Genomic DNA, 26,956 nt, shown 5'->3' on the forward strand with positions numbered 1-26,956 from the left:
AGATGGACAGAAAAACATCAGCCATAAATACACAATTTAAACTTTACATTTAAAGATCAATTATAAGACATTTGCAGATTCTTTTCTTTATAGTTCACAATAGTTTTGTAGATGTCCATCACACCTGGAAGAATCGCAGTGCCTCAGAGGGAAATCTTCTCAGTTTTTAATTTTCTTTTTATCTAAATCTAAACTTTACATGTCAAAGATGAGACATTTTCATTCATTCATTCATTGCTGATGCAGAATGAGGCTGCCTTGAAGACAAATGTTTCCAAAGATTTTTCAGCTGTTTTTGCTCAAAAAAGGAAGCAAGACAGAAAAGTGGTTTCAGGAGCAGCAGGGAATCAAGAGTTTAAAGAAGAAAAAAGGTGCTCAATGGTTTTGCATAAATAAAAAGCGCATGACAATCGTTTTTTTTAACATGTTGTTGTAGCCTATTTTTTGATGGACACATAACAAAGAAGCATAAAATTGCATTTCTGAATATTGCTTTATTCATATCGTTGTGAATCAGGAGTAGATGCAAAAATGCTCTTTGAAATAGTTTATTTGTGACGTAGAAAATCTGCTGGGCGGGCCAGAAAAGACCGAGGAGGGAGGTTGCTTTGCGCCAACGGTCCCGCCCACAACTCAAAGGTGAATTTCTCTGCAGAAACTGTCCATGAAAACAGCACAAACCGTTTGATTTTTGGCTAAAAAATACTGGTAAAAATCATTATTAAAAGACCACTGGGAACACTTTGAAAATAGGTCCAAAAGATGAAGAGGTTGAGGAAAAATGTAAAAAACTCCATCAGTTTTAGGAGAAGACGGAAATATTTCAGATGTAAATGGCTTTTTATTCCTTCATTTCTCTCAGATCTGGCAACCCTAATCATAAATCAGCATATTTGAAACCTGCTTGTTTTGCTAAACTCCATCACTCTTAGAGAACGTTTTAGAACCACCATGTTTTTGGACTGTGGGGGGAAATGGAAAGCCCAGAGGACACCCCCCTCCACACACAGAACCTGCTAATGCTGGGCTTTTTTCTGCATTTGGAAGTCAAAAACTTATTTTCTTTTCCAGTTCTTAAACATTTTTATCATTTCACAGTTGAGTAAAAGTTAGAAAATACACTTTATTTACGCTTTTTCATTATCTGTGTCCAAACTTTTTGTTTCTGAGTCAATAAATCCTGTCAATCCAGTGACTGAAATGCAAATTTAGTGCAAACTATATTCATCTTAGGTTTGAAACAACTTAAGTACGAATGGTAGTTAAGAAGCATAACTTTCTGCAGAAACTCAAAGAAAAATCTACAAGTGGAGTGCATGATCTGGCAATTCAACACACTTTGGTCCATAAACAGTCCAGCTCAAGAATGTGGGAGATTTGACCCTAAAATCAGCATTTATCCATCAAAAAACATCCTTTTGAAACATTCAAACTAAACTAGGACTTCTTAATGATGAAAACTGATCAGGACTGTAAACAGAATCGCATGTTTGTCACTTTGATATTCAAATAAAATGACTCAGAATAACGGAAAAGGAAAGCAGTGAGTTGTGTAACAGCAGGACATCTTTCCAGTCCAAAAATAGTTGCTTGGGTGTTTGAAAACCACAGAAACGCTCCGTTCCTCCAGTCTGTCTTAAAGTGCCGTCCACAGTTTTTCAGGGGTTCACGATGTCCGTCAGAGTACGGCCAGCCCGCCGTCGCAGCGGCTGGTGATCATGTTCCCCACCTCCGTCCACGTGTCCAGGTGAGGGTCGTAGATCTCCACAGAGTCCACCGTCACCGGCGCAGAGAAGTCTCTGCTGGCGGCTCTTCCTCCCACCGCGTACAGCAGCCCGTTGACCGCGGACACGGACAGCCCTGCGCGTGCCGTGGACATGGATGCCACCTCCACCCACTTCTCCTGCGCAGACATTTCCATTGATGGTTTTCAAACTGAAACAAGAGAGCTGGAAAGGAGACATCTGAAGCCACGTTACCTCCTCGGGACAATACTTTTCCACCGTTTCCAGCGCTCCCAATGCCTCGTTCCAGCCTCCCACGGCGTATATGGAGTTGTTCAGGCAGGCGACGCCCACGTACGCCCGGCGAGTGACCATCACAGGTAGGGCGCTCCACCGGCGGGAGATGGGGTCGTACATTTCTGCTGAGCGCAGCTCCATTCCTTCGTCACTGATCCCTCCAATCACGTAAATGAGTCCTGCAGGGCGGTGGGGGCAAATGGAAGCATTTATTCCTGCAGCATTCCACTGATTTTGAAAAACAAACAAACAAACCTTGCAGCTCACAGCATCCAAAGTAATAGCGGGGGACTGCCATGCTGCCAATGACCTCCCATTTGTTTTCCTCCGGGTCGTAGCGCTCCATCGTCTTCCCGATCTCTGATCCGATCCAGCCACCTGCAGGCAGGTGACATTTCCCCTTTTAGTCTTTGTGAAATGACCTTCACGCTTTTGGATTTACAGGAAGCTCGACCAAGCTCAGGTCTATAGTTTTACGAGAACCTGTCACAATAAAAGTCTTTTAAAATGCTACACGTGACCTTTCACGCCCTGTCATGACCTACTGCACAAAACCCGACCCTTGTCCTGCAAGGAAAGTGGAGTGTGCTATCTAAAGGAGGCCATAAAGCTGGATTTACTTCTTCTTTCTACAACAAGATCCTGCAGATGTTTTACCAGTCGGTTGTGGGGAGTGCCACCTTCTGCCTTGTGGTGTGATCTTGGGGCCGCTGGCATCAAGGCAAAGAACGCCAACAGATTGAACAGATTAAAAAAGTAAATAAAAAAGAGCAGCTTCAGTGATGGACTCATCCAACCGTGTGGCTCTAAGGAACCGCAAAGGAACCGACAGCAAATCACTTCCTCTGTCTGAACCACCATTACACAACTGGATTCAACCTGCTGTCGTTCCTGCACCGTGTCTCCCAACGCTGGAACACATACTATATTTTTATATCCTGTACGGTGGCCCTGAAGTGCAAATCACTCAATGCAAAAGCATATTACAGCAAAACAAATCATATGAAAATAACACAACATTTTAGAAATGAATAGAAAATTCCCGAAACCAAAATGTAAAAAGACAAAAAGAATTCTGAAAACAAAAGTAATTTCCAGAAATCAAAGTGAAGCAAAATAAGAGAGCAGTAAAAGAGTTGATTGAGCAATCACTGAGCTTTTGTAGTGGCTGTGGTCAGATAACATCCGGTTGAAAAGGTGAACAAAGGTCTCATCCAACCAGTGAGGTTCTGTAAGATCTACCTTCTCTGGTTTCTTATGTTGTTAGATTTTACTTTGATTTCTGTAAATCACGTTTTTCCCCCCAAAATGTTTCCTTTTTATTTTTTTGGAATGACGTTTTGCTTTTTAGGATTTTGTTTAGGTCTCTTTTTTTATTATTTGTTTTCATTTTGATCTTTAAGTGCTTTTGCATTAAATGCTTTGTAAACATAATATGGACATCAGGGCCACCGTAGATATTGGATCAAAAGCAACAGTTTTGCCACTTGACAACTTTAAAATAAACATTAAAGCTCTAAGTTCTCATTTGAAAGGGATTCCCTTGTGTAAATGCTTGAATGTTAGGCATCCTTTACCCAGTGCATACAGAGCACCGTGGCATGGACATACTCCGACCCCACAGCGAGGGAAATTCAGGGACGCAGCAGCGGCCCACTGTTTGGTGACGGGGTCGTATCGCTCTGTGCAGTCAAAAATCATGGAGTCTTTCTCCCCTAAAATGAAGAAAATATATATTAAAAAAAAGATACTGTAAGATGTTTTGTTTTTCTTCCATGTATATTTCTAAGCAGGAAACAGTTCTCACCTCCCACCACATAAATCATGCCCTCCAGAACGGCCACCCCCAGTCCGCTGCGAGCCTGATGCAGCGATGACACGGTGGTCCAGTACTGGTTGAAGGTGTCGAAGCGCTCCACGCAGCTCAACGCCCGGCTGTCGCTCCAGCGGCCGCCCTGCAGGCGGGTGTAACCTCCTGCAGACATGAAGACTTTCATGAAGTCTCAAAGCTTCACTCCAGCAGTTTCCATCAAAATCTGCACCTAGAACGACGCGGTAAAGTAATGAATGTGACAGAGAACCTATGGCATAAAGGTATTTTCTGGCTTTCCGTCTGGGCCTCATCTTGGCCGGCTGGAGTTGACTGTACAGCTTATTTTCTTTGGGAGACTTTGAGACTTCAGTGTACTCCTTCAGCAGAGTCTGCAGTGCCACCCGCAGGCTGAAGTCGGTAATGCCTTTGTATTAAAAGAAAATGTAATTTTCAGTTATTAACAAAACTAGAAAAAACACACAAGTTTTATAATAAACCATTTGAACAAATTTAAAACAATATAGCACTTAATAAAATTTATCAACTTAATAGAAGTATATGTAAAAATAAAAGATACATTTGTACTTATTATCCCCTTTTTTATCATTTAGAATAGAAAACCCAAATTTTACCGTTAATGCTCCTTTGATCCTGCAACTCAAAAATACTGGATTTAATTTCCCTAATTATTCAAATCTCACTCAGGTTTGTTTGCCTCAAAAAGGAGGACTTTCACTCTGCTTAAAAGCATCACTTTTTAAAAATCCTTCAGCAAAGAAAAGCAATTTTGTGACTTATTTAAAAACAAGTAACGCAGATGTTTCGGCTTAAAGTATAATTATGCCTAGTCGGGGTATTGAACCTTCAACCAAACAGTTCCCACATCTGCTGTGTTATCCAGTAAGACACACTTTCTAAAATACAAAAAATTAAGAGGACAAATTCAAATTCAATTTTTTTTTCCTTCTGTGTTTTTAAACTTGTTTCAATTTTAGAAATTTTCAAGTCTTCTTAATTTTGTGTAATTGTTTGCACACTCTTTTGTCCTTTGGTTATAAAATGCTGTATGTAAAGACAGGGAATGAATGGATTTAGCTTCTTAAAATGTCTAAAAAAAGAGTTTGTTTACTCTCAGGCTTAGTAACTTCTATTCTGAAATGTCACAGAAGGAAGACAGTTTAAATCTAATCAACTTCCTGTTTATTTGTAAATCTTCTTTTTCAGCCTTCACATCTTTTAATAATAATAATAATAATAACTTCTTTTTTTAAGGGGTTGCAGGTGCTTTTCTACAAGTGTGAAAATGATAAACTATGTCTGTTGGATGTAAGATACTTCCTGCTGTTTTTGCCATGTGGTGTGAAACGGCTTCCGCTCATTCTCTGCAGAAACTTTGGAGCTCCTAAAACAAATATTCTTCTTTTCATGTTGGAAGTCTATCCTGGAAAACATCCTCACACATTTGGAGTAAATGTTAAAGAAATGTTTCTATTTTGATTCGCCCACATTAGGGATGGAACGGCTCCACTGCCTTTCTTGTTATTTTTCCTGTTGTTTTTTCCTTTTTCTGTGACTCTCGAACCGTGACACGATCCGAACTGTCGGTTCTGTGATCCATTGCACCCCTATCCCATATGTTGTAATGCGACACCTTAGTGTTCTTACAGACCCACTCAAATAAAAAAAAACATGCTTCTTTGGTTTTTGTGAAATTTTCTGATAATAGATGACATATATTAAGAAACCTAAGCTTAAAATTGCATTTCTGAGTATTTTTTTATTCAAATTGTTGTGAAGAAACAGGAAACCTAAAAGAAAAAAAAAGGATAAGTTCTCACCTTCTATGTACTTGAATAGCCTCTGTGGGGAAAGCAGAGGGAAGCGGACCGCTTCCAAAACTTCCACAACATGTTTTTTCCTCTTTGGCACATCTTGAAGAACCCAGTCCATCGCAGCAGTGAAGACCTGGTACTCATCCTCAATCCTCAACTCCTCACTTCTCAGAAGCCTGACTAATTGGTCTTTGGACAGGCTCCTGAACTCATCAGTGACACAAACCTGAAGATGAAAGACGTGTTTGTTAACAATACTTTGATTAAAACACTGCGTTGCTGTATACAGACCTCCAAAAAGTGAACGTAGATGTAGTTCTCGGTGAATTCCAACATTTCCAAGCAGCCGATCTGCTCTGAGAACTGGAAGATTCCCACACAGTTGGAGGAGTCCATGTGACTTTTAAGGAACTCCCCGCAGACGGAAACAACCTCATTCAGGTGCAGCATGTCGGCGGCCACCATCAGCTCCTGAACGTTGTCCACGGTTACATTGATCGCTCCTGAATACAGAAAAAATGTTTGCTTTTACATGTTTTTTGTTTGTTCCCCCCCCCAAAAAAATGTGATTCAGATGACAACCTGTGTACACAAATTCCAGCAAACTCTCAAAGACGACCGGGTCCACTCCAATGATGTGCACTTCTTCCTTGTCCGCCTCCTTCATCCCCCCCGAGAACAGGGCTGAGAAGTACGGGCTGCTGGCAGCGAGGACAAGCCGGTGGACCCTGAAGACCCGGCCCCCGACGTTCAGACCCACGTCGCAGAAGTCTGTGCGGAGACGCAGCTTGTTCATCTGGGCCAGCATCAGCCTGGCGTGACAATCTGAGGCCAGCACAGCCTGGTCACACCCTGGGGTTGCCATGGCAGCCGCAGCATCACCACAGATAGCGGATGTTGACAGGGAGGACATGGTAACCGAGGTGCAGCGGTGTTACCATGGAGGCCAGAACCCCTCCTCTGTAAGGGGTTTCAGCATCTAGTAGTAACAGAACAGAAAAGGCAGGAATCTGGAAACTGTTGTATAATAACCAACATGTGGCACATGCAGATACCCACGTGAAACTCCGGTATCTGTCACAATAAGACACATGCAAACGTAAAATAGTCCGTGAGTTGCATTAACAATAATCACGAATAAAACCCACTACACTTCACCACTGTTTTGTTAGCTAGCGCTATGCTAACCATCGAGCGGACCATTATATGCTTTCAAATGTTGTAATTAAAGTTTAAAATGCGTGTTAACCAAATAACAGTTTTGAACTTTCAAAAACGAAACACAACAGTATCACCACGCAGAAAATGACAGAAAGAACTGCAAAAAAATAAAGAATTATTCTACCGTGAACTTACTGGTTTGTTTACAGAGGAAGTAGCCGCGGACGAACTTCCGGTGATCTGCAGGCTGTCAATCCAACTGCTCTGGATCGATTGCTTTGGTCTCAACCAATCAACATGCGCAAAATAAAACAAAATAAAATAAAATAAAGAAATGAAATAAAACAAAATAAAATGTAACCTTTTATTGGCAGTCCTTTTTACAGAGGCCTACAAAGGACAACTTCCTAAAAAGAAAGACAAGACTATAACTATATTTTACATACAGACTTAAACAAAAATTATCAATTGAGCCATAAAATATGAATGTCAAACTATTTGTTAACTATATTACAGTGAGGACTGGGGGGAATTCATAGGACATATCAGAGAGGGTGCGAGAATGTTAGGGCATTTAAAAGCAATACAAGATTAAATTTCATCCCACTAATTCGAAATAAACAGATGCAGAGAAGGAAAAAGATGTCCTTAATGCATCTCCGCCTGCTGATTTTTCTTCATGTTTTAAATTAAATATGATAAAGCATATTTTGCCCATTGCTATGTTATTTGAACATTTCTTAGAAAAAGAAAAACCCCAGAAAACTTCAGTAATAATCATATCACCAGCTGCTGGAATCATACAGTGTTGGATGATTTTTATACTATCTATATATCTATATATATATATATGTACGGTCAGGACCATAAATATTTGGACAGAGACACATTATTTCTAATTTAGTTTCTCTACATTACCACATTGAAATTTAAATAAAACAACTCAGATGTCATTGAAGTGCAGACTTTCGGCTTTTATTACATGGGTTGAACAAAAAGATTGTATAAAAATGTGAAAAAATAAAGTATTTTTTAAACATAATCCCTTCATTTCATGGGCTGGTAAGTAATTGGACAAAGGAAATAACTGAAAACAAAATGGTCATTACTAATATTTGGTTGAAAACCCTTTGTTGGCAATGACAGCCACAAGTCTTGAACTCATGGACATCACCAGATGCTGGGTTTTCTCCTTCTGAATGCTCTGCCAGGCCTTTACTGCAGCGGCTTTCAGTTGCTGTTTGTTTGTGGGCCTTTCTGTCTGAAGTTTAGTCTTCAACGAGTGAAATGCATGCTCAATTGGGTTAATCAGGTGACTGACTTGGCCATTCAAGGATTTTCCACTTCTTTGGTTTACTAAACTCCTGAGTTGCTTTGGCTGTGTGTTTTGGGTGGTTGTCCATCTGTATTATGAAACGCTGCCCAATCAGTTTGGCTGCATTCACCTGGATCTGCGCAGACAGTATGTCTCTGAACACCTCAGAATTCATTGGCCTGCTTCTGTCCTGTGTCACGTCATCAATAAACACTAGTGTCCCAGTGCCACTAGCAGCCATGCACGCCCAGACCATCACACTGCCTCCACAGTGTTTTACTGATGATGTAGTGTGCTTTGGATTAGGAGCTTCTCCACGCCTTCTCCATACTTTTCTCTTGCCATCATTCTGGTAGAGGTTGATTTTGGGTTCATCTGTCCAAAGAATGTTTTTCCAGAACTGTGCTGGCCATTTTTAGATGCTTTTTAGCAAAGTCCAATCTATCCTTCCTATTCTTGAGGCTTATAAGTGGCTTGCATCTTGCAGTGTACCCTTTGTATCTACTTTCATGCAGTCTTCTTACTTGGTTATTGACACGCCTACCTCCTGGGGAGTGTTGTTCACTAGGTTGGCTGTTGTGAACGGGTTCCTCTTCACCATGGAAATGATTCTGCGATCATCCACCACTGTTGTCATCCATGGACGTCCAGGTCTTTTTGCGTGGCTGAGTTCACCAGTGCTTTGTTTCTTTCTCAGGATGTACCACACTGTTGAATTTGCCACTCCTAATACTGTAGCAATTTCTCACATGGTTTTTTCTGTTTTCTCAGCGTAATGATGGCTCCTTTCACCTGCATGGAGAGCTCCTTTGACCGCATATTGTATGTTCACAGCAAAATCTTCAAAATGCAAGCACGAGTCCTCTAATCAACTCCAGGCCTTTTATCTGCTTCACTCATAATGACATAACAAGGGAATTGCCCACAACTGCCCATGCAATAGCATTCATTCATCTTCTTCCGTTTGTCCCTTTCGGGGTCACGGGGCTGCCGGAGCCTATCCAGTCCACTTATGGGCCAAGGCAGGCGACATCCTGGGCAGGTCGCCAGTCTATCGCAGGGTCACACATACCACACACCCATGCACACTCACATTCACACCTATGGACAATTTGGAGTTACCAATTAACCTATGAAGCATGTTTTTGGACGGTGGGAGGACGCCGGAGTCCCCGGAGAGAACCCACGCATGCACGGATAGAACATGCAAACTCCACACAGAAAGGCCCCCCATTGATGTTCTGTTTCAGGTTCATTCATTCATTCATTCCATTTCAGGTCAATTGTCCAATTACTTACGAGCCCATGAAATGAAAGGATTGTGTTAAAAAAAAAGCTTTCGTTTTTTTTGTTTGTAGTTGTTTTATTTAAAAGTCACTGTGGTAATGTACAGAAACAAAATTAGAAAGAATGTGTCTCTGTCCAAATATTTATGGTCCTGACAGTATCTATCTATATCTATCTGTCTATCTGTCTGTCTGTTTATAGTTTGTCGAGAAACAAGTCCTGACTTTATTTTATTGAAAATAAGGCTTAAAAACATTTAGTAAAATGGCGATCACTTCGTGTTAGAATATTTTTGTAGTGCTAAAATCCATTTACTTTTTTATATTTTCAATTCGTTAAAATTTCTTAAATTTTTGTTGAGTCTGTTCTGCAGTATGTTGTGATTCTTTCCTTTTCTTTCCATTTTTTAAACTGCCTTTTCTGTTTACTGATTCTTTGGATTATCAGTTATTTTCACTTCATGTTTGTCCTGCCAAAAAACGGTTACAAACTTTGTATTACATCCCTTTTTTGCTGTCTTTCTTGTTCAAACATGTAAAAAAAACATCTGTTTCAAATGGTAATTTATGAAGCTTTATTTTTGTTGTTTTTATTTGTCATTCACTAGATTTGTTCAGCTGATTTCAACACTTTTCTTGGTGAAATGCAACAGCAGGTGGCAGTGCTGCCCTTAATCTTGCAGATGAAGGCAGAGAAATCCTTGACAACAAACCACAGAAAGCTTACATGTAAATTACCGTGGTGTTTTTGCCATTTCAGCTCCCAGCAGAGTGGTAATTTTAGATAGATTCATTCTCCAGAGTTGGCTGCACGCTGCACCAAGAAGAAGGCTCCAAGAAGCAGCATGGGTTTGGTGGAAGACTGTGCCACTGCCAGCATGTTCCAATCAAATCAAATGAGTGAAAATAAATGCAAAAATGTGCTTTTATACACATCTCTGTTCACTATTTTTGTTGGCTGTCTTTCAAAATTTCTGACTTCTAATGAAAAAAACTTGTGAGCTCAAAAGTTCACACTCCTGAAATTCAAGTCCAGTAACGACAGTCTCTAGACTTGTGCTGCCTGCTTTTTTTACAGTGTCACTAAGAGACAGCCAGTGGTTTACAAGGAAAAAACTGCTGGCACCAGTGCTGGCCAATAAAAACTCAAGGTGAGTGTGTGCCAATCTGCCCACCCTTTTTAGTTACACCCTCCTGCAACACTGCATTGATAAATTTCCAGTTCATCTGGTTCTCCCAAAGGGAATTCCACCATGATCACTTTCTCGGCTGAACAATTACCTCATTGGATGCGACTGAAATGACACTTTAAAGCAAGATAAAGCTCCCACTGCGTATTAAGTCAACTTTCTAAAAAACATTAAAAGGCAAACTTACCATGTATAAGATCCCAAAAAAGGAAAAATTAAGCTTCAAAAAGATCAAACTTATACTTACAAAATGAATAATTTTAAAGTCCTGTTTCTCAGAGTCAGTTTGTAATAAGATGACATGATTTATTTATTTAAAAATTTAAAAAATCTGTTTCAAACTGATTTCTGCCATGTTTTTTTGAACTGATCGGATATCAGTTTTACCTTATTTAATTAAAATGTCCAAAATATTAGAGTGTTTTTTTTCTCCCCTTGTCCTCATTAACCTCCAATCTTTTCCGGACTGACTGTGTTCATGTGAGCTGAAGTTACGTGTTAATCACATTGTTTATTTTTAGCAGTCATGAGGTGATCGGCGCTCATTTGCAATTCAAGAACCTTATTAGTGTTCCATTGAAGCGTGACTTCAGCCTCCATTCAGTGCACAGATGGAACATGTTACATACATGCCTTCAACATGGTCGACATGAGAACATCTGGGGATCAAACGTCGTATTTGATTTGGATGCAGAAGGGATAAAACTGAGCTTGAAAATTGGAGCCTATTATATATTAAATTTGTAGCACAAGCGTGCTGCTTTTGTTCCTCACGCTGTTGCCAAGGGGTGGTGTCGCTTGTAAAACAGGTTTTAAGGTTTAATAAGTAGGTGAGGCACTAAAAGCAATACAATTGTGGTGACATAAACTTTTTGTGGTGAAAATTATTCCCTGGAAGGAGGAAATGCTATAACTCAGCTTTTCTTTTTTCCTCCTATAGGCAAAGTTTTGAGTTGGTCAAGAGCAAAAAATTGTTTTCCTCAATCATTATGTTTTCTCCGTTGTGGTAAAAGTTCACCCTCCTGCCAGATTTTCCCATGCAGCAGGAGACAAAGTAAATAGCGCCAGGGTCATCCTATGGAAAAAGCTCACCATAATTACTACTCTGTTGTTTAAGCATAGGGTATGTTTGAGTTTTTCATTAGGGCTCCGTCCTCTGGCTAAATATCACTTTATGGAAAATATTTGGAGATAAAACTGACAAATGTAAGGTACAAGTGAGAGTAAATATTACATTTTTTTATATCACTGAAATCTTTCCAGATTTGATAAAACAACGGAGTGCATATACGGTCAGGACCACAAATATTTGGACTGAGACACATTTTTTTTAATTTAGTTTCTGTACATTACCACAGGGAATTTTAAATAAAACAACTCAGATGCCATTGAAGTGCAGACTTTCAGTTTTCATTCCATGGGTTGAACAAAAAGATTGCATAAAAATGTGAAAAACTAAAGCATTTAAACACAATCCCTTCATTTCATGGGCTGGTAAGTAATTGGACAAAGTAAATAACTGAAAACAAAATGGTCATTACTAATATTTGGTTGAAAACCCTTTGTTGGCAATGACAGCCTGAAGTCTTGAACTCATGGACATCACCAGATGCTGGGTTTTCTCCTTCTGAATGCTCTGCCAGGCCTTTACTGCAGCGGCTTTCAGTTGCTGTTTGTTTGTGGGCCTTTCTGTCTGAAGTTTAGTCTTCAACGAGTGAAATGCATGCTCAATTGGGTTAATCAGGTGACTGACTTGGCCATTCAAGGATTTTCCACTTCTTTGGTTTACTAAACTCCTGAGTTGCTTTGGCTGTATGTTTTGGGTGGTTGTCCGTCTGTATTATGAAACGCTGCCCAATCAGTTTGGCTGCATTCACCTGGATCTGCGCAGACAGTATGTCTCTGAACACCTTAGAATTCATTGGGCTGCTTCTGTCCTGTGTCACGTCATCACGTCATATGTGCTTTGGATCATGAGCTTCTCCTCGCCTTCTCCATACTTTTCTCTTGCCATCATTCTGGTAGTTGTTGATTTTGGTTTCATCTGTCCAAAGAATGTTTTTCCAGAAACTCAGCGTGGCTGAGTTCACCAGTGCTTTGTTTCTTTCTCAGGATGTACCACACTGTTGATTTTGCCACTCCTAATACTGTAGCAATTTCTCACATGGTTTTTTCTGTTTTCTCAGCGTAATGATGGCTCCTTTCACCTGCATGGAGAGCTCCTTTGACCGCATATTGTATGTTCACAGCAAAATCTTCAAAATGCAAGCACGAGTCCTCTAATCAACTCCAGGCCTTTTATCTGCTTCACTCATAATGACATAACAAGGAAATTGCCCACAACTGCCTATGCAATAGCATGGAAGACAATTGTCCAATTACTTACGAGCCCATGAAATGAAGGGATTGTGTTTAAAAAATGCTTTAGTTTTTAACATTTTTTTGCAATCTTTTTGTTCAACCCATGGAATAAAAGCTGAAAGTCTGAATTTCAATGGCATCTGAGTTGTTTTATTTAAAATTCACTGTGGTAATGTACAGAAACAGAAATAGAAAGAATGTGTCTCTGTCCAAATATTTATGGTCCTGAATGTAGATACCCCTGCTGAACATGGGGTTGTGTGTTTTATCTCAATATTTACTTTTACTGGTGCAAAATGAGATGGCTGTCCTAGTTTGTAAACAGTTTAACCAATCATTAACAACTGGCTGGAACTTTTGACCCACCTTTACCCAGAAAACACAGAAATCTGAGGTCAATCAATGAGTATAAGTTGCATTGTTTTGTGTAGTTTGGCTGGTGTGACTTATATGTGATTTTTTTAAAAAGTGATAACCACTAGAGGGCACTGTAGGTGTGTATCATTTGCTAATGAAATTGACGCAGAAGAAGAAGTGACTCTCATTTTTACGTGGAATTGTTCCAAAACAACTCAGAGGATGAAGACTCCAATGGATTAGTGACTTGAAGTGATATAAAAGTTTGTTGTCTTGTTAGCATATTCTTTATGCAATGGTAATCTGAATAATTGTTGATATGTTGAGCTAATATACTAAATTTCTCCTATGTTTCATGAAGATAAATGTGTTACATTAAATTTATTGTTACGGATTCTGTTATTATGAGATGCATTTCAAGATGAAGTGTGTGTTTGTGGTGCCATATTTTGTTAAACAAATTTCTACCAAAAGTGCGAAAAATAAGGTACTCAACCTTGTGGCCATTTAGTGTAGTTTGACTGAATGTCTTTATTTTTTTAATGAATTTTGACTCAAGATTGCTGCCAGGAAATTACATCCAGAGCTTAAGTCAGACTAAGGTGGGGTTTGTATCTTAAAAAATAAAACCATACAAATGTCAGTGGTGCTGTCTTGCTATGTCTGATTCAGTTCAGTGGCATCATCTTCCATTCTTAACAACCTGGAAGGTCTAAATCTCATTTGGTTGTAGACTAGGATCGGATGGTTTGTCAGTAAAGCGGTCCGTAAGCTTTTCCTGAGCAGGCTCAATGTCCCATTGTGACCCACTGTGAACTTAGCTTGTTACTCAAATCTGCGTCACATAAGTTCACTTAAAACAACACACATATCCAATTATGAATCCCTTTAAACATTTGAAAACATGCCAAGTTGGATCAAAATGCCCCATAACAATCATCGTCAGTCTGTGGTCTTTGTGTCAATGGCTTAAAGTAGCTCAACAGATGAGAATTTAGACTTAACAAAGTAGTACTAGTCTGTCTCAGTTTTTTTGTGATCTCCTCTGGTATCCTTTTTTTTTCATGTTGGATATTTGAATAAAAACTCAATTAATTATAGAAAAAAGTGCAAAAATTTTGAGATCTAACATATACATATTCTCAGTATCAAACTTTCTTTTTTTGCACAAATTTTTGCAGACGTTTTGGTTGTATTGTTTCATTTTTCTTTCCAACCTTGCCTGTGACCTGAAAAGAACAGAAAACGAGGCTCTGGTGTCTTTATTGGTTCAGTCTTTGGCAGACATGTTGGTTGGCAAGCAACAGGATATCTTGCCCTAAGCCTGCAAGCCTGCTATAACGTGAGCAAGTAAAAAAAAAAAGAGAGGGGGGGAGTGGGGGTGGAAAAAAAATCCCTCTTATCGATTCTTCCTCCAACATAGCAACTGGGTTCTGATTGGCCGGCGTGCGGAAAGCACTCGGTTCTCATTGGCTGACCGTGTAGCGTGAAACTGGAATCGGACGGAGACAGAGAAGACGAGGCACCCTATTGGCTACTCCAAACTGAAAGCGAAAACCTATTTTTCTGAAAGCCTGTGAGACAGTTGGTCGTGTGTGTGTGCGTGTGTGTTTTAGGCGTGACTCCAAAGATAATTCGTCCTGCCCCCCACTCTCCCTGTCAGTCAGGACTTATTTAAATCGGGAGGCATAAAGCAAAATGAGATGATTTTAAGCCAGTGGGGTGTTTGCCGAAGTTGTGCAGACAAATGAAGAGGGTGAATGAATGAGTCAAAAAGATGCGGGGACAAGGTTTTTACATAGATCAAACTTTTAGAAATGTGGAAGTCAGAGCAACTAGAAGCTGGTCATACAACATTAAATAGACCTGGGTTACATGTAAAAATTTAGACAATGAAAAGCAGCCATGAAAAAGCATTTTGTTGACCTTTCAAGACCTACACATTAAATGATGAAGCCTACGTGAAAAGAAATTGCCTGTCTATTTGGATTTTAATAGTGCTCGAAATCTTTGTGGATTTCTTCAGGTTCAAAGTAAGTTTGTGAAAAAAGATAACAGGTATATTGCGGGAGAGACTTTTCAGACTCACTCCAATGGAAATCGCATTTTTTACAAGTTCTTGTAGTGTTTTTTTCTTGATAGGGGATATATTTAAAGTAAATTAGGACTAAAGCCCCGTACACACCGGGACGAATTTCGCGCGCGATATTCGCCAAAGTTTAACGCCTCGTGACTAAACAAAGGGCACCAATGTGAGTGTGCACACCGACGCGAAAAACGCATCGCGTAAAAGCGTCATTTTAAAAAAACGCCTCGGGTTCGTTTTTTTTGGTTTGACGCGCTCCGTCAAAAACTATACGACCAATGAGAATGGCGCTTTTACACACGTGTCTGGAGCTTCTGAAGTTACAGTAAAACACAACTTGGGGGGGCTCAAACACAAAACTTTCTTGCTGAGCACACATACGTCACGGCAAAGAAGATATACGCCAAGTAGCGTTTACACTGCCGCGAAGAAATAAGACGAAGAAGATGCACTCACTGACGGACATTCTAAAATATCCCCGAAAACGCTCATGATACATTTTCAACTCTTGTACCAGTCGATAAAACTCCCCATGTTCTTCTCTTCTCGTAACTATGGGATGTACCCAAAATCGACGTCTTTTCCGGCGTCTTTCATCATTCAACAGAACAATAATTTCTTCATCGCTGGAACTGGAGCTAGAGCTACTGGTGCTGGAAATATTCATGTTTTCTTTGTTTGATTCTGACAAGCGCGTAAATACTTGCTCTCTTCTTCTGATTGAAAAGCGACTTTAAGAAGCGTAAAGTTGCGCAGCGCCACCTTGTGTACAGGGGTATTTCTGTTTTACATTTAGCGCCATCTAATGTCAGGGAATGAAATTGCATGTTCGCTCAGCTCATCGTCAGCGAAAATCACCTGGGTGTGAACACAAAAAACGTGGCGAAAAACGTGGCGAAAAACGCTGGCGAAAAAAACGCTGGCAAATATTCGTCCAGGTGTGTACGGGCCTTAAAGCTCCATTCGTGAGTATTCCTTTATGCAAATCGTTGGGAATCAAAAGCAGGCAAAAAAAACAAGAAAGAAAAAGCTTGATCGAGTGTCATAGGTGCTACAATCGGCAAACAATTCCCAGCAAGCAAGGCCAAGTGGGCACAAATGGTTTAAGAGTGGGAAGAAAATGTGGGCCCTGAACTGGTTTGTCCGCAGTTTCTGTGGTGGCCCCACCTGTGTTTGCCCACATTGGCTTATGTGGACACTCAGTGTCTGGGAGAGCTAGCGGGGTCGCCGCCCAGGCTGTTGGTCCCTGGTAGCTCTGCCGGACCCTGCTCCACTGCCCACCAGGCGGCTGGCGTAGCAAGCCAGCCCACAAAAAAAAGCTCTGTTGGTCAAACACAGGACGGGCCACCACATAAACTGCAGACAAACCAATTCCGGGCCCACATTTTCTGCCAACTTTCAAACTAGGCCCACTCGGACTTGTGCGCCCCTGCCCTGTTTCATTAAGATCCATCCACTTGTAGACAAATAGATCCATTAACGTCTTCATTTTCCTCATTTGAGTTGCCATGTAGTTCAAAACTTTATGGCTGGATAGCTCCAATATTGCTCGCTATTTTTGTTGCACCGGAAATGCTAGATAGGGGGTGTAATGGGCTGTAAGATAGTGAAAGTGATGGGATATCAGCAGAGGCTTACTCCATGCCAACAGTCACGTCCACAATTCATAGGCGAATTTCTGATAAACTGCTGCCGCTCTGCAGAAACTCTCCTCTTGAAAATGACGCAAGTTTTTCTATTTTGACTAAAAATGGCATAATCATAATGAAAAGATCACTGCGCTTTTAAAACAGATCAAAAGATGATTGAAGTGGAACTTTTAGTATCTTCTCCATGGCTTCTTTTTTTTTTTAAGTCAGAATGTATAGGATTGTTGCCAACAAAGCGAGTGGTTAATACTGAACCACATCGAAGGCATATAAACAGTTTTTTTAACAAGTAATGGTAAATGGCGTATACTGATATACCGCTTTTCTACCTTCCTCGAAGGCCCAAAGCGCAGTACAGTCACAGACCCATTTACCCATTCACACACACATTCACACACTGGTGGCGGCTCCCGAACACTGGCACCAACCTTCCACCAGAGGGAAGGTGGGGTTCAGTGTCTTGCCCAAGGAGACTTCGACACATGGGCAGGCAAGACAAAATCGAACCCGCAATCTAACGGATGAGCAATGGCATACATTATTTAAATCTTACAACTTTTAGAATTTTTTATTGGGATTAGGTGGCTGAAAAAGGAAACACATCCAAAATTTTGCAGTGACCCAGACAAAGATCAAAGTATGAACAGCTTTAACACGGTTAATCAAAATGGCCCTCAAAAACCTTGAACTGACCGTTAAGCTGACACAGAAACAGTTTCATGAAGCTATTATCAGCTGAAGTGATACATCAACATTTTAGTTTGATTTTACAGTTTGAAATGTAAGTTGCGATTGTTACTGTTATTGCTAGCTCTCCACCAGGTACAAAAAAACGTAACTTTGCCATAAAATCCTTAAACATACTAAATTTTAAAAGGAAAAAGGAATTAAGGAAGTCTGGAGTAGAATTGTACGTAAGAGTGGTGCAGAACATGGATGAGAGCTATAAGACCGTGGTGAGATGTCCTGGAGATGTAACAGAAGAGTTAAAGATGCAGATGAGAGTTTGAGCCTCTTCTTGTTTGCTGTGCTGATAGACAGACTGCCAGAGGAGGTTAGAGAGGAGTGGATATTCCGTGGACATTGATATTTGCAGATGACATTGTGATTTGCAGTGAGAGCAGGGAACAGATGGAAGAACATCCAGGGAGGTTTAGGTTAGTTCTGGAAAGGAGAGCAAACAAGTCGAGGTTCTCATCAAGGAGTGACAAGTATGTATAGGGTCAGAAATCAATTTCAGAAGAACCACTCATGTCAGACATTTTGGAGACATATGTTGAGAAGCAGACTGAGATGATTTGGACACATTGAGAGAGGGGATGGTGACAATGTCTATAAAAGAATGTTTTAGTTGGAACTATTAGAAAGGAGGCCTAGAGAAGGCTTGAAGAGGAGTTTCATGGAGGAGGACAGGGTGATCAGTGTAGGGGAGGAGGATGCAGAGCATAGGGTTAGATGGGGGAAGATGATTCGTTGTGGCGACCCCTAAAGGGAGCAGCCGACAGACAAAGAAGAAGTCCACAGTCTGCAGTATTGTAAGGTAAGTAACTAAAGCACCCTATAAATCATTTTCACATTCACTGACTGTCACCGGTGTGTAATGGAGAGGGGTAAAAGACACCAAAAAGCTCTGGGTCAAAGAAGACGATTGTTTTATAAAGACACAGCTGTGGAAAAAAGTGCAAATAAACACGGCATCCCCCCAGAAAAACTGAATCAGGAATCGGCTAGGTTAATTTATAGGAACAAAACCCAATGAGAATTGGTTTTAATAAGTGAATCTGGCAGCTGTGGAAAAAAAATGCTTTTTCTGAGTGTTCTTTCCTGTCCCTCCTCTTTCCTGTCTTTCCCACACATTTTCTCTACCCACACTCTGTCTTCTAGACAATCACGCAGCCGGGCATGACTCAACTTTGGTACATTTTGTCCTGCCCATCTATCTACAGTGCATATGGTCAATCCCAGCAGAGCCCTCCAAGCTTACACAGTTAACAGGGAGTAATCCGTGGCCTGGAACGCAGGTACTCCCTTCAGTACATCCCTGCCCTCTGCATCTCATTAATCCTTACCTAACACAGACCGTACGTGATAGTTGAAAGAGGCCACCTGTTGCTGTGTATATGTTACAGAGAGGCCAGGTAGTGGTGCCATCCAGGGTCATCAGCATGAGAGGCCACAGCCTGTTTTTCCATGAGTTTGTGTGCACTTCTATGAAGGTGCGCTCACTTTTTAAACACATTTCAGAGCAGAAACTCTCCACATTGTTCAGTGATTAAGGCAGCTGCACGAAAGTTAGGAAGTGCCAGAAGTAAGGTTGCATTCCTTTCACAAGCATCTAAGGGGGAACAAATGGGATGTTTTTCAAGAGTGACGAAGGTTTGATACATATTTTTCTAGTGACAAAACGACAGACAGGCTGAATATGCTAAGAGCTTGCAGATATCCTGCCATTGTCTTTATCGCTTCCTCTCTTTTCCATCTGCCTTCCAGTGGCCTCACTGCCTTCTAACACTACGGATAAGCTTGTCAACTTTGAATGGCTAAAGCAGAGATAAATTCAAAGTTTTCCTTCCTGATAGAAAAGAGAACTTTCTTCAAAGTAAAAAAAAAAAAGCCATTGACCACACAAGTTGACAAAACTCTCTTTAGTTTATTGTCTTTCAGCAAGAAAAAGGTCAAGATCTCACATTGCTTAGCTTCACCCGAGGAGTTTCCTCAGTCCTCCAGTAGAGTAATATTTTTCAAGAGGCATCATTAACCTCCTTCCCCAAACCAACGTCAGAACTACATTTTATGGCATCTCTATACAGAGTGTCTATTGTCCTCAAACTTGAAAAATGTGCCAAGATCAACATGGATTCCTTTCCTCATCAGCTATGCAGGCTGCATGTCATGAAAAACATTCATAGCCAGAGCAATGCCACAGTTCAAGTAATGGAGGCAGGATACTTCCGGACCTCTGGCAGTTCACGCAAACATCGGAGGCCACACTATATCAACACCACCAGGGAGAGTGCATTTCTGTGGCAAATGCCGACCCCTAACAGCATCATCGTAACAGCATTATCGTCTCCACCGCTGCTGCCGCCATTATACATTGCAACAATAGAAATACTGTTGGATTGCACTTTCTTCAAGCTTTCATCTTGTGGCATGTTTATAGAAAAAATATATATAGAATACAAAAAGCTTATACTTCTTTGAGTAACAGAATATAACATACAGTACTTCAGATTATGATTTGATCAGCGTATCAGCAGGTGTACATAACTTGCCCTACCTTTGCCCAAATGCAATGACCACACTAAACAGGGATGTAGTTTTGCTCACTATCAAGTGCTTTGGTCAATGGGAATAACATTGAGTATGCTTTTACTATCATTTTCTAAAGTATGTTAATGCTACATAATTATCCACTGTATATGAATGTCTCTTAAGAAAGGGGGCAAACAGTTAAGATGCATCACAATTTTATATATTCACATGTGGCAATTTGAACCCAAAACGGTTTAGGATGCGATCTGCCTGTTAATAGCACCCATTTTCCCCCATTTATTCACGAAAGCACTTTGTAATAACAACCCAATATATTAAACATATTGGTTGGATTTTCTCAACTGGATACATTTGGGAAATGGATATCTCCAACAGTCTGGAAGTGCAACAACCCGGAGCCAGAGAAAACATCTTTCAGGCCAGCAACATCCCCCGCCGGAGAAAGAGTCCTTTTGAATGAACAGCAATAAATGAAGTATAAAATTGGTTGGAAAAGCTTGAACAGTCAAGCTGACATTCAAGTTCCGGCCCCACTTCACTCTGAAAAATTCCATTCACAAATCCTGATGGAATCACTGTAGTGCAAAACTTAACACATTTTCCCCTCTGACGCAGTTGTTCTCGCAGGATACAGTCCACTTTCGTCTGCCGGATCACATCTCTGGAGCGGCGGGAGGGAGTCCCGACGTGTGTTTTGGAGTCTGTAAAAGTTTATTTTCCTCTGTTTGTTGAGAAGCAGCGGCTGTTGCGTCTTTGGCGTTCACTGGGTGCGACAGCCGGACATCCAGAGCATCGTTGTGTTGCGCTAAGGAGTGCAGGCGATAGTGCAGGACGAGGTCTTTGAGCGAGCAATGGATGTCGTAGGGTTCTGCGAAGCCATATCCGTGCGGCGTGCTGTAGATCTTGCAGTGCTTCACCTCTTGGTTCACGCTGCAATGAATAAAAGCTGGTTAGCACCAGTCAACCATGCCATCTTACTGTGCTAAAGCTGGCTCCTCTATAGCCGAAATGTCCAACTTTGGGTCTGGAGGGCCATTGTCCTACTTGTTTTCCAGTTATCCCCATCTCACCCGATTACCTGGAACAAGCGTGTTCTTTCCAATAAGAAGCTACAAGGGCAGGGGTGTTTGGGCAAGCAGACAATGTCCCTCGAGACCCGGAGCTGGACATCCCAAACTATGGTGTACTTACACAACAGAGCAGGCGTAACATCCCTGCTTGCTGCTCTCGCGGATCAGGAATGTTCCTGCAGCTTTGTCTTGAAGCATCTCCTCAGCCTGCGTCCGACTCAACTCGCCAACAAACCAGCTTGCTTCATCATTATGTGGCAGGTTCTTCTCATCTCCTTTCAGCACGTACGTACTGAAAAGGCAAGAAAGGAATTGCATCACTCCCATGCTGCTTCAAGTTCATGCTGTGTGAACGCAAAAGGGAAATTTGCTAAAACGTACTCATCAAAGCTGTCGTTGTGTATCCCCAACCAGTCATTGATGCGTTTCTGCCGCACGCCTTTGTGATTAAGCCAGCTGCAAAGACATAGCTCTTTTAATATAAAAGGCAACAATTGAGCAGCTACAGCGGATTTGTCTTGCAATCAAACTCAACATTATCACCACAGATGAGCTACTTACTTAAGGTATTGGTCTCTGATGTTGCGCAGTTGGATGAGGTCTGGCCGCAGGCTGTTGATCTTCCTGTCTGTATCTCTATAGTCCTCCACTTGTATTCTCAAGTCTTCTTCAAGGTGGATTTTACTGTCATAAATCTCCCCGAGGCGACATTTCAGCTTCTCGTAGTTTATAAGGAAGCTAATAAGGAGGCAAAACAGAAAGACAATGAGCCAAGAGTGCACAGATTAATTCCAGGAGGTTATTTTTAGAACGTGGTGGAGTGAAGTACCTCTCCAAATCATTGTCAGTGCCTTCTGAGTTCCTCTCTATCTCCTCTCCGTAGCGCTCCTGCTCACGACACTGCTCCTCAAAGATCATCATTGTTTCATTAAAGGCCTCTATTGCAGTGCGCTTCATCTGGATCTCCTGCATCACAGGAAAAAGATCCCGTCAGGAACAACTCACACACACACACACACGTCTCCTATAAAATGCCGACCTTTCATGAAAGAGGAGGGGATACATGGGCTTATTACCTGTGAAGTCTTTGTAAAGGCTTCATAAAGCTGGTCGAACTCCTTTGATTTCACTTGGTACTGATTGTGAAGCTCCTTGAGCTTTCTACCAGCAACATCCACATTGTCCTCCTTCACCTGAAATCCAAAACACCACCAGTTAAACTTGAACAGCTCTCCAAAATGTCTCTGCCTGAACCTTTTTGTTGACACTAACCTGCTGGAAACGGGACACAGGGTTGGTGAGCATCAAGTCCAGGGTGGCATTGTACTCAACCAAAGAGTGGTGCTGATAGTACCAAATTAGCTCTACCACCGAAGTGAAGGTTAGCGGATCCGAGAAGCCGTACTTGCCGTCACAGTGATAAATTTTAATCAGCTTGTTGTGTCCATCTTTCCTGTGACGATGGAGGAGCAAACACATAAAAATCAGGGCAAAATATTAGACGATTGATAGTTGTGTCGGCACTTTATCTCTTCATTTTGGGGGATTTTCTATTTACCCCCCAGCTTACCTTAATGTCAGTGTAAAGTCCCCTTGCAGCTTTGTGGATGCGTCACGCACCAAAAAAGAGCCGTCAGGTGTGTCCCGAAGCTTCTCATTCACCTCGTCTCTGTGGGTAGAGGCACGTATTACTTACCACAATGAACTAAACCAAAGAACCACATAGATCTGGTTCGAAATTATGGGGGTCCCTGGTTCTTTACCTAGTTATGTCTCCCCAGTACCACTCAGCATCCAGCAGCGAGTGCACAGGTAGAGAAAGGCAGTTGTTGTTCATACCAGACATTACTGGTTTACTTGATCTGGGAGGAAGAGCTACAAGAAAAAAAAAGAAAATAAAAAAAAGAGAAAAGGTTTGGCATCTATCTATGAAAACATAATTTCCTGAATATGATGGCCCTCCCTCACCCCCCCCCCCCCCCCCCACCACCACACACACACATATGCACGAACTGAGGTCTGAGGGCAAGCCCCGGCATGTTTCCAGCACATGCCAGTTACCAAATCCTCACCGACACTTCCACTTTGGTCATCAGTGGCAGTTACGGAGTTGACGCATTTTTCAGAAGTCCAGTTTTTGACAATTTGCAATGACAATACACAATGCAATACTATTTATGCTGGAGATAACAGGTTCATGGTTTTAAAAAAAAAGCTACTTTGGTGTTCTTGGGGATTCAAATTAGATAAAAGAGGAGCTATGTGATGATACATTTCCCCAAATGTGCCTTTTCAGAGAGAAAAATGTGGCGTCTAACCATCCCTACGTCTGTTTCTGACTTAAAAGACGCAAAAGACAGGTGCAGTGGAAACAACAAGCAAAATGCTGTATCTTTTTAAACACATATCCAAACCCTCTTTATGCCTGAAAAACGGAAAATCCAGCATTGGCCAGAAAAGAAAACAGACAAAAATGTTAAAATGTGGCCCTATAACAAAAAAACCAAAAAAAACAAAAGGAAGTTTTATCTTCATCTAAAGCTTTTGTACTAACCGTGCTAAAAATATAAAAAGAGAATTATAACACGAGCTAAATAAAATCATTGCCAAAATGGGTAAAAACAGTTAAAATCGCCATGGAAGGCAGATTTTAAATGCGCAATTACGCACAGAGAAGGCGCCTTCCTTAAGTTTTCGCAGAGACGAGGCCGTCTCGCCTCCTCGCCTGTAGCCTACTTTTCGGAGCACAAATTAAGTACGGCTGGCTGCAAAGGAGAACAAAGCGCCCGTTTCATGCCGGGCTCATTACGCGTTTCCCCTTCCACGCAGCCACGCACTTTGGGGCGAATCTGCTGCCAGGACGCTGCTGCGGCATTCCGACTTTGTCATATGTGCCGGGACAAAAGAAAGGCGGCGAGCCACTGCGCTCGTTCCTCCTGAAAGGTATTACGTAATGGGCGAGTAGATTGCGCTATGCATGCCTGGGCAATGCCGCTGGGGGAGCGCAGCACCAAGGAGCTGTGGTTCTACTTCCACTATTATTAACGCCTGCATAGGATTTTTTAAAATCCTTTTTAGGGAAATATGTCAACACATCGGATAAAATAATTAAATAAAACATATATTCTTGCACAGCAGACAATCTGGCAGATTATTAACCCCAACCTCACCTGGTGGCGCTTGATCCATTTCGATGTAGAATAAACCTTCGGAAGGATAAACCATTCCTGTTTCACATAAGACGTCCAGGTTGCAGTTTGTCGTTTTTTGCGCTTAAAAAACTAAAAAGCAGGTCTGTTTAAACTTCAATGCGAGCGCCACGTCCTACACGGATAAAAAAAGAACAAAAGAGATGTCCTCCTTGAAAATTCCAGAGACCAAATGTGTTGTGTCAGCATAGCCTGACAGACTGAGGGCTAATTTTCCTTTTTTTAACTTGTAAAGGTGCAGATTGACGCGTACCGCCCTGTTTCAGCGCGGCGCAGCTCTTTTCAATGCGCGTCCGAAGCGGAGCGGCTTTAAAGCTGCTCCCTACCTCATCTTGGTACGAGCCAACCCACCCAGACGACGAAGGGATGGCCAGTTCCTCGCAGCATTTGTTTACGGTGGAAAAATACCAAATATTCAACATCTTAACCTTGACACACATTAAATATCAAGTTTACAGTGAAACTGTTCCGAACTTTAAGGTGTTCTGTTAATTTATTCCTCCAAAGGTCTCTGGCAATCCGTGAAAGACACACCCCCTAAAATTATAATTGGTACATTCCAGACTCTTTCATTCAGTTCTCCTCTCGCTCGGCAGTAACAGCTGAAAAAACCGTCCAGGGCATGAATGGAAAAGGAAAAACTAGTCCCGATCATTATCAAACAACCAAGAATTATGCTGTTTTAGGGCTACCCCAAGGTAACTGGTGGGCAAGTAGGCAGTAATTTAAGTTTTCGTAATGCTATATTTGAGCAGAATTAAAGTTTTCCCTTTGAGCAAGCACGTTTTGGGAAGTAGTGTGGCGATCGTCCTGATCCAGGCCTAACTTGGCTTTATGACATGTTTGTGAACAAATAACATGTTATAGGTTTAAACTTGTTGGAAAATGTTTTTTTGAGGACAAATAGAAGAAAGATGTGGATTCTAACATCTCCATTTGGTTGCTTTCCTTCTTGGGTGGATTGGACCACCTGAAAACATCACCAAGTGTCTTCAGCTGCAGGTGGTTTGGGGGTGGTATTGCCCAAAACAACCAGAAAGGAGCAAACAAATAGAAGAACTAAGAACTACAATTGCCTTTTTGTTTAATAAGCCTAAAAGATAATCTAAACTCAGGTCAAAGAGGAAGCCCTGAACCTTAAGACAACAACCAAGTTTCATGTCAAAGCGAACCCTGGTGTTCTTCACTACAGTCTGATAAGCAAAAGCTCATTTAAGACTGTCTGTATGATGCTACAGACAGACTGGGTGCATTCTTGAACCTGTTTTTAGCATAAGGTGTTCACTGGACTGTTGCTAGCCGATACCAGCGCACATAATTACATTTGGATAGGCTTGGTACAAAATGTCAAAACGGTGCAAACTTCGCTCTGGCCTTTTTCTTGCACAGCTCTACTCTGAAAGATGGTGTCATATACCGTATTTTCCGGACTATAAGTCGCCCTTTTTTTCATAGTTTGGGAAGGGGTGCGACTTATACTCCACAGCGACTTATATTAGAAATTAATTGAAATAAATACATTGTTACAAATTTCCCGGCAAAATGCGACTTATAGTCCAGTGCGACTTATCTGTGTTTTTTTCTACTTTATAATGCATTTTTGGGCTGGTGCGACTTATACTCCGGAGCGGATGGTGGATTGGACCACCTGAAAACATCACCAAGTGACTTCAGCTGCAGGTGGTTTGGGGGTGGTATTGCCCAAAACAACCAGAAAGGAGCGAAAAAATAGAAGAACTAAGAACTAGAATTGCCTTTTTGTTTAATAAGCCTAAAAGATAATCCAAACTCAGGTCAAAGAGGAAGCCCTGAACCTTAAGACAACAACCAAGTTTCATGTCAAAGCGAACCCTGGTGTTCTTCACTACAGTCTGATAAGCAAAAGCTCATTTAAGACTGTCTGTGCATTCTTGAATAAAAAAATTAATTCCTCCTTCACAATCCATTTTTCAGCACTTCAATTGAAAAGGACGCTATCCATACGTCACTATCAAGTCCGAGTCCTGATTAAATCAGTTAAATCAACTGGTTTCACTTTCAATGTGCGTTCAATAGACGCACGATTTGTACATAGAGTCCAAAAAACTGATTTTAAAACTTGCGTAGCGGCTCATGAATACAGGACTATTGAATGTGTAGAGCCTGAAACATAAACTTTTCATTAAACATGGACACTTTAGCACGCGTTTCCAAGATCGGTGTAACGTAGCACTTTTTAAATAACCAAAAACAAAACAAACAACCAAAAAAGGAACAAACCCTACACAGCATGAATTTTAATAAATGTGAATCACAAAAAAAGTTTCAAAAAATGTCTCCCGGACAGACAG

At 41.2% G+C, this 26,956-nt stretch overlaps 2 protein-coding genes across 5 annotated transcripts; both read right to left on the reverse strand.

Annotated features, from left to right (window-relative positions):
- Positions 1 to 819: 819 nt before the first annotated feature.
- ipp (intracisternal A particle-promoted polypeptide) lies at positions 820 to 7,143 on the reverse strand. 3 transcript variants are annotated; one of them, XM_004078998.4, is made up of 10 exons: positions 7,023 to 7,143; positions 6,249 to 6,645; positions 5,958 to 6,169; positions 5,673 to 5,892; positions 4,103 to 4,258; positions 3,829 to 3,996; positions 3,599 to 3,736; positions 2,277 to 2,399; positions 1,980 to 2,200; positions 820 to 1,903 (listed from the first exon to the last, which is right to left on the reverse strand). In XM_004078998.4, exons 2-10 carry the CDS (start codon positions 6,577 to 6,579, stop codon positions 1,679 to 1,681), a joined length of 1,794 nt encoding a protein of 597 aa, XP_004079046.1. In that variant the 5' UTR covers positions 6,580 to 6,645; positions 7,023 to 7,143; the 3' UTR covers positions 820 to 1,678. The 3 variants fall into 3 exon arrangements, with proteins under 3 accessions (XP_004079046.1, XP_020566568.1, XP_020566569.1); XM_020710909.2 differs by having other exon boundaries at positions 7,012 to 7,082; XM_020710910.3 differs by lacking the exon at positions 7,023 to 7,143 and adding an exon at positions 6,726 to 6,856.
- Positions 7,144 to 19,701: 12,558 nt separating this feature from the next.
- Positions 19,702 to 24,937, reverse strand: LOC101155144 (phosphatidylinositol 3-kinase regulatory subunit gamma). Of its 2 annotated transcripts, none has more exons than XM_023965050.2 (10): positions 24,588 to 24,937; positions 23,181 to 23,292; positions 22,988 to 23,086; positions 22,690 to 22,870; positions 22,494 to 22,610; positions 22,247 to 22,383; positions 21,979 to 22,155; positions 21,799 to 21,873; positions 21,539 to 21,709; positions 19,702 to 21,277 (listed from the first exon to the last, which is right to left on the reverse strand). In XM_023965050.2, exons 1-10 carry the CDS (start codon positions 24,640 to 24,642, stop codon positions 21,001 to 21,003), a joined length of 1,401 nt encoding a protein of 466 aa, XP_023820818.1. In that variant the 5' UTR covers positions 24,643 to 24,937; the 3' UTR covers positions 19,702 to 21,000. The 2 variants fall into 2 exon arrangements, with proteins under 2 accessions (XP_023820818.1, XP_078791745.1); XM_078935619.1 differs by lacking the exon at positions 24,588 to 24,937 and adding an exon at positions 24,088 to 24,365.
- Positions 24,938 to 26,956: the final 2,019 nt, after the last annotated feature.

This window comes from Oryzias latipes, chromosome 17 (assembly GCF_053564925.1).
Source record: "Oryzias latipes strain Hd-rR chromosome 17, Olatipes_Hd-rR_3.1".
NCBI lineage: Eukaryota > Metazoa > Chordata > Actinopteri > Beloniformes > Adrianichthyidae > Oryzias > Oryzias latipes.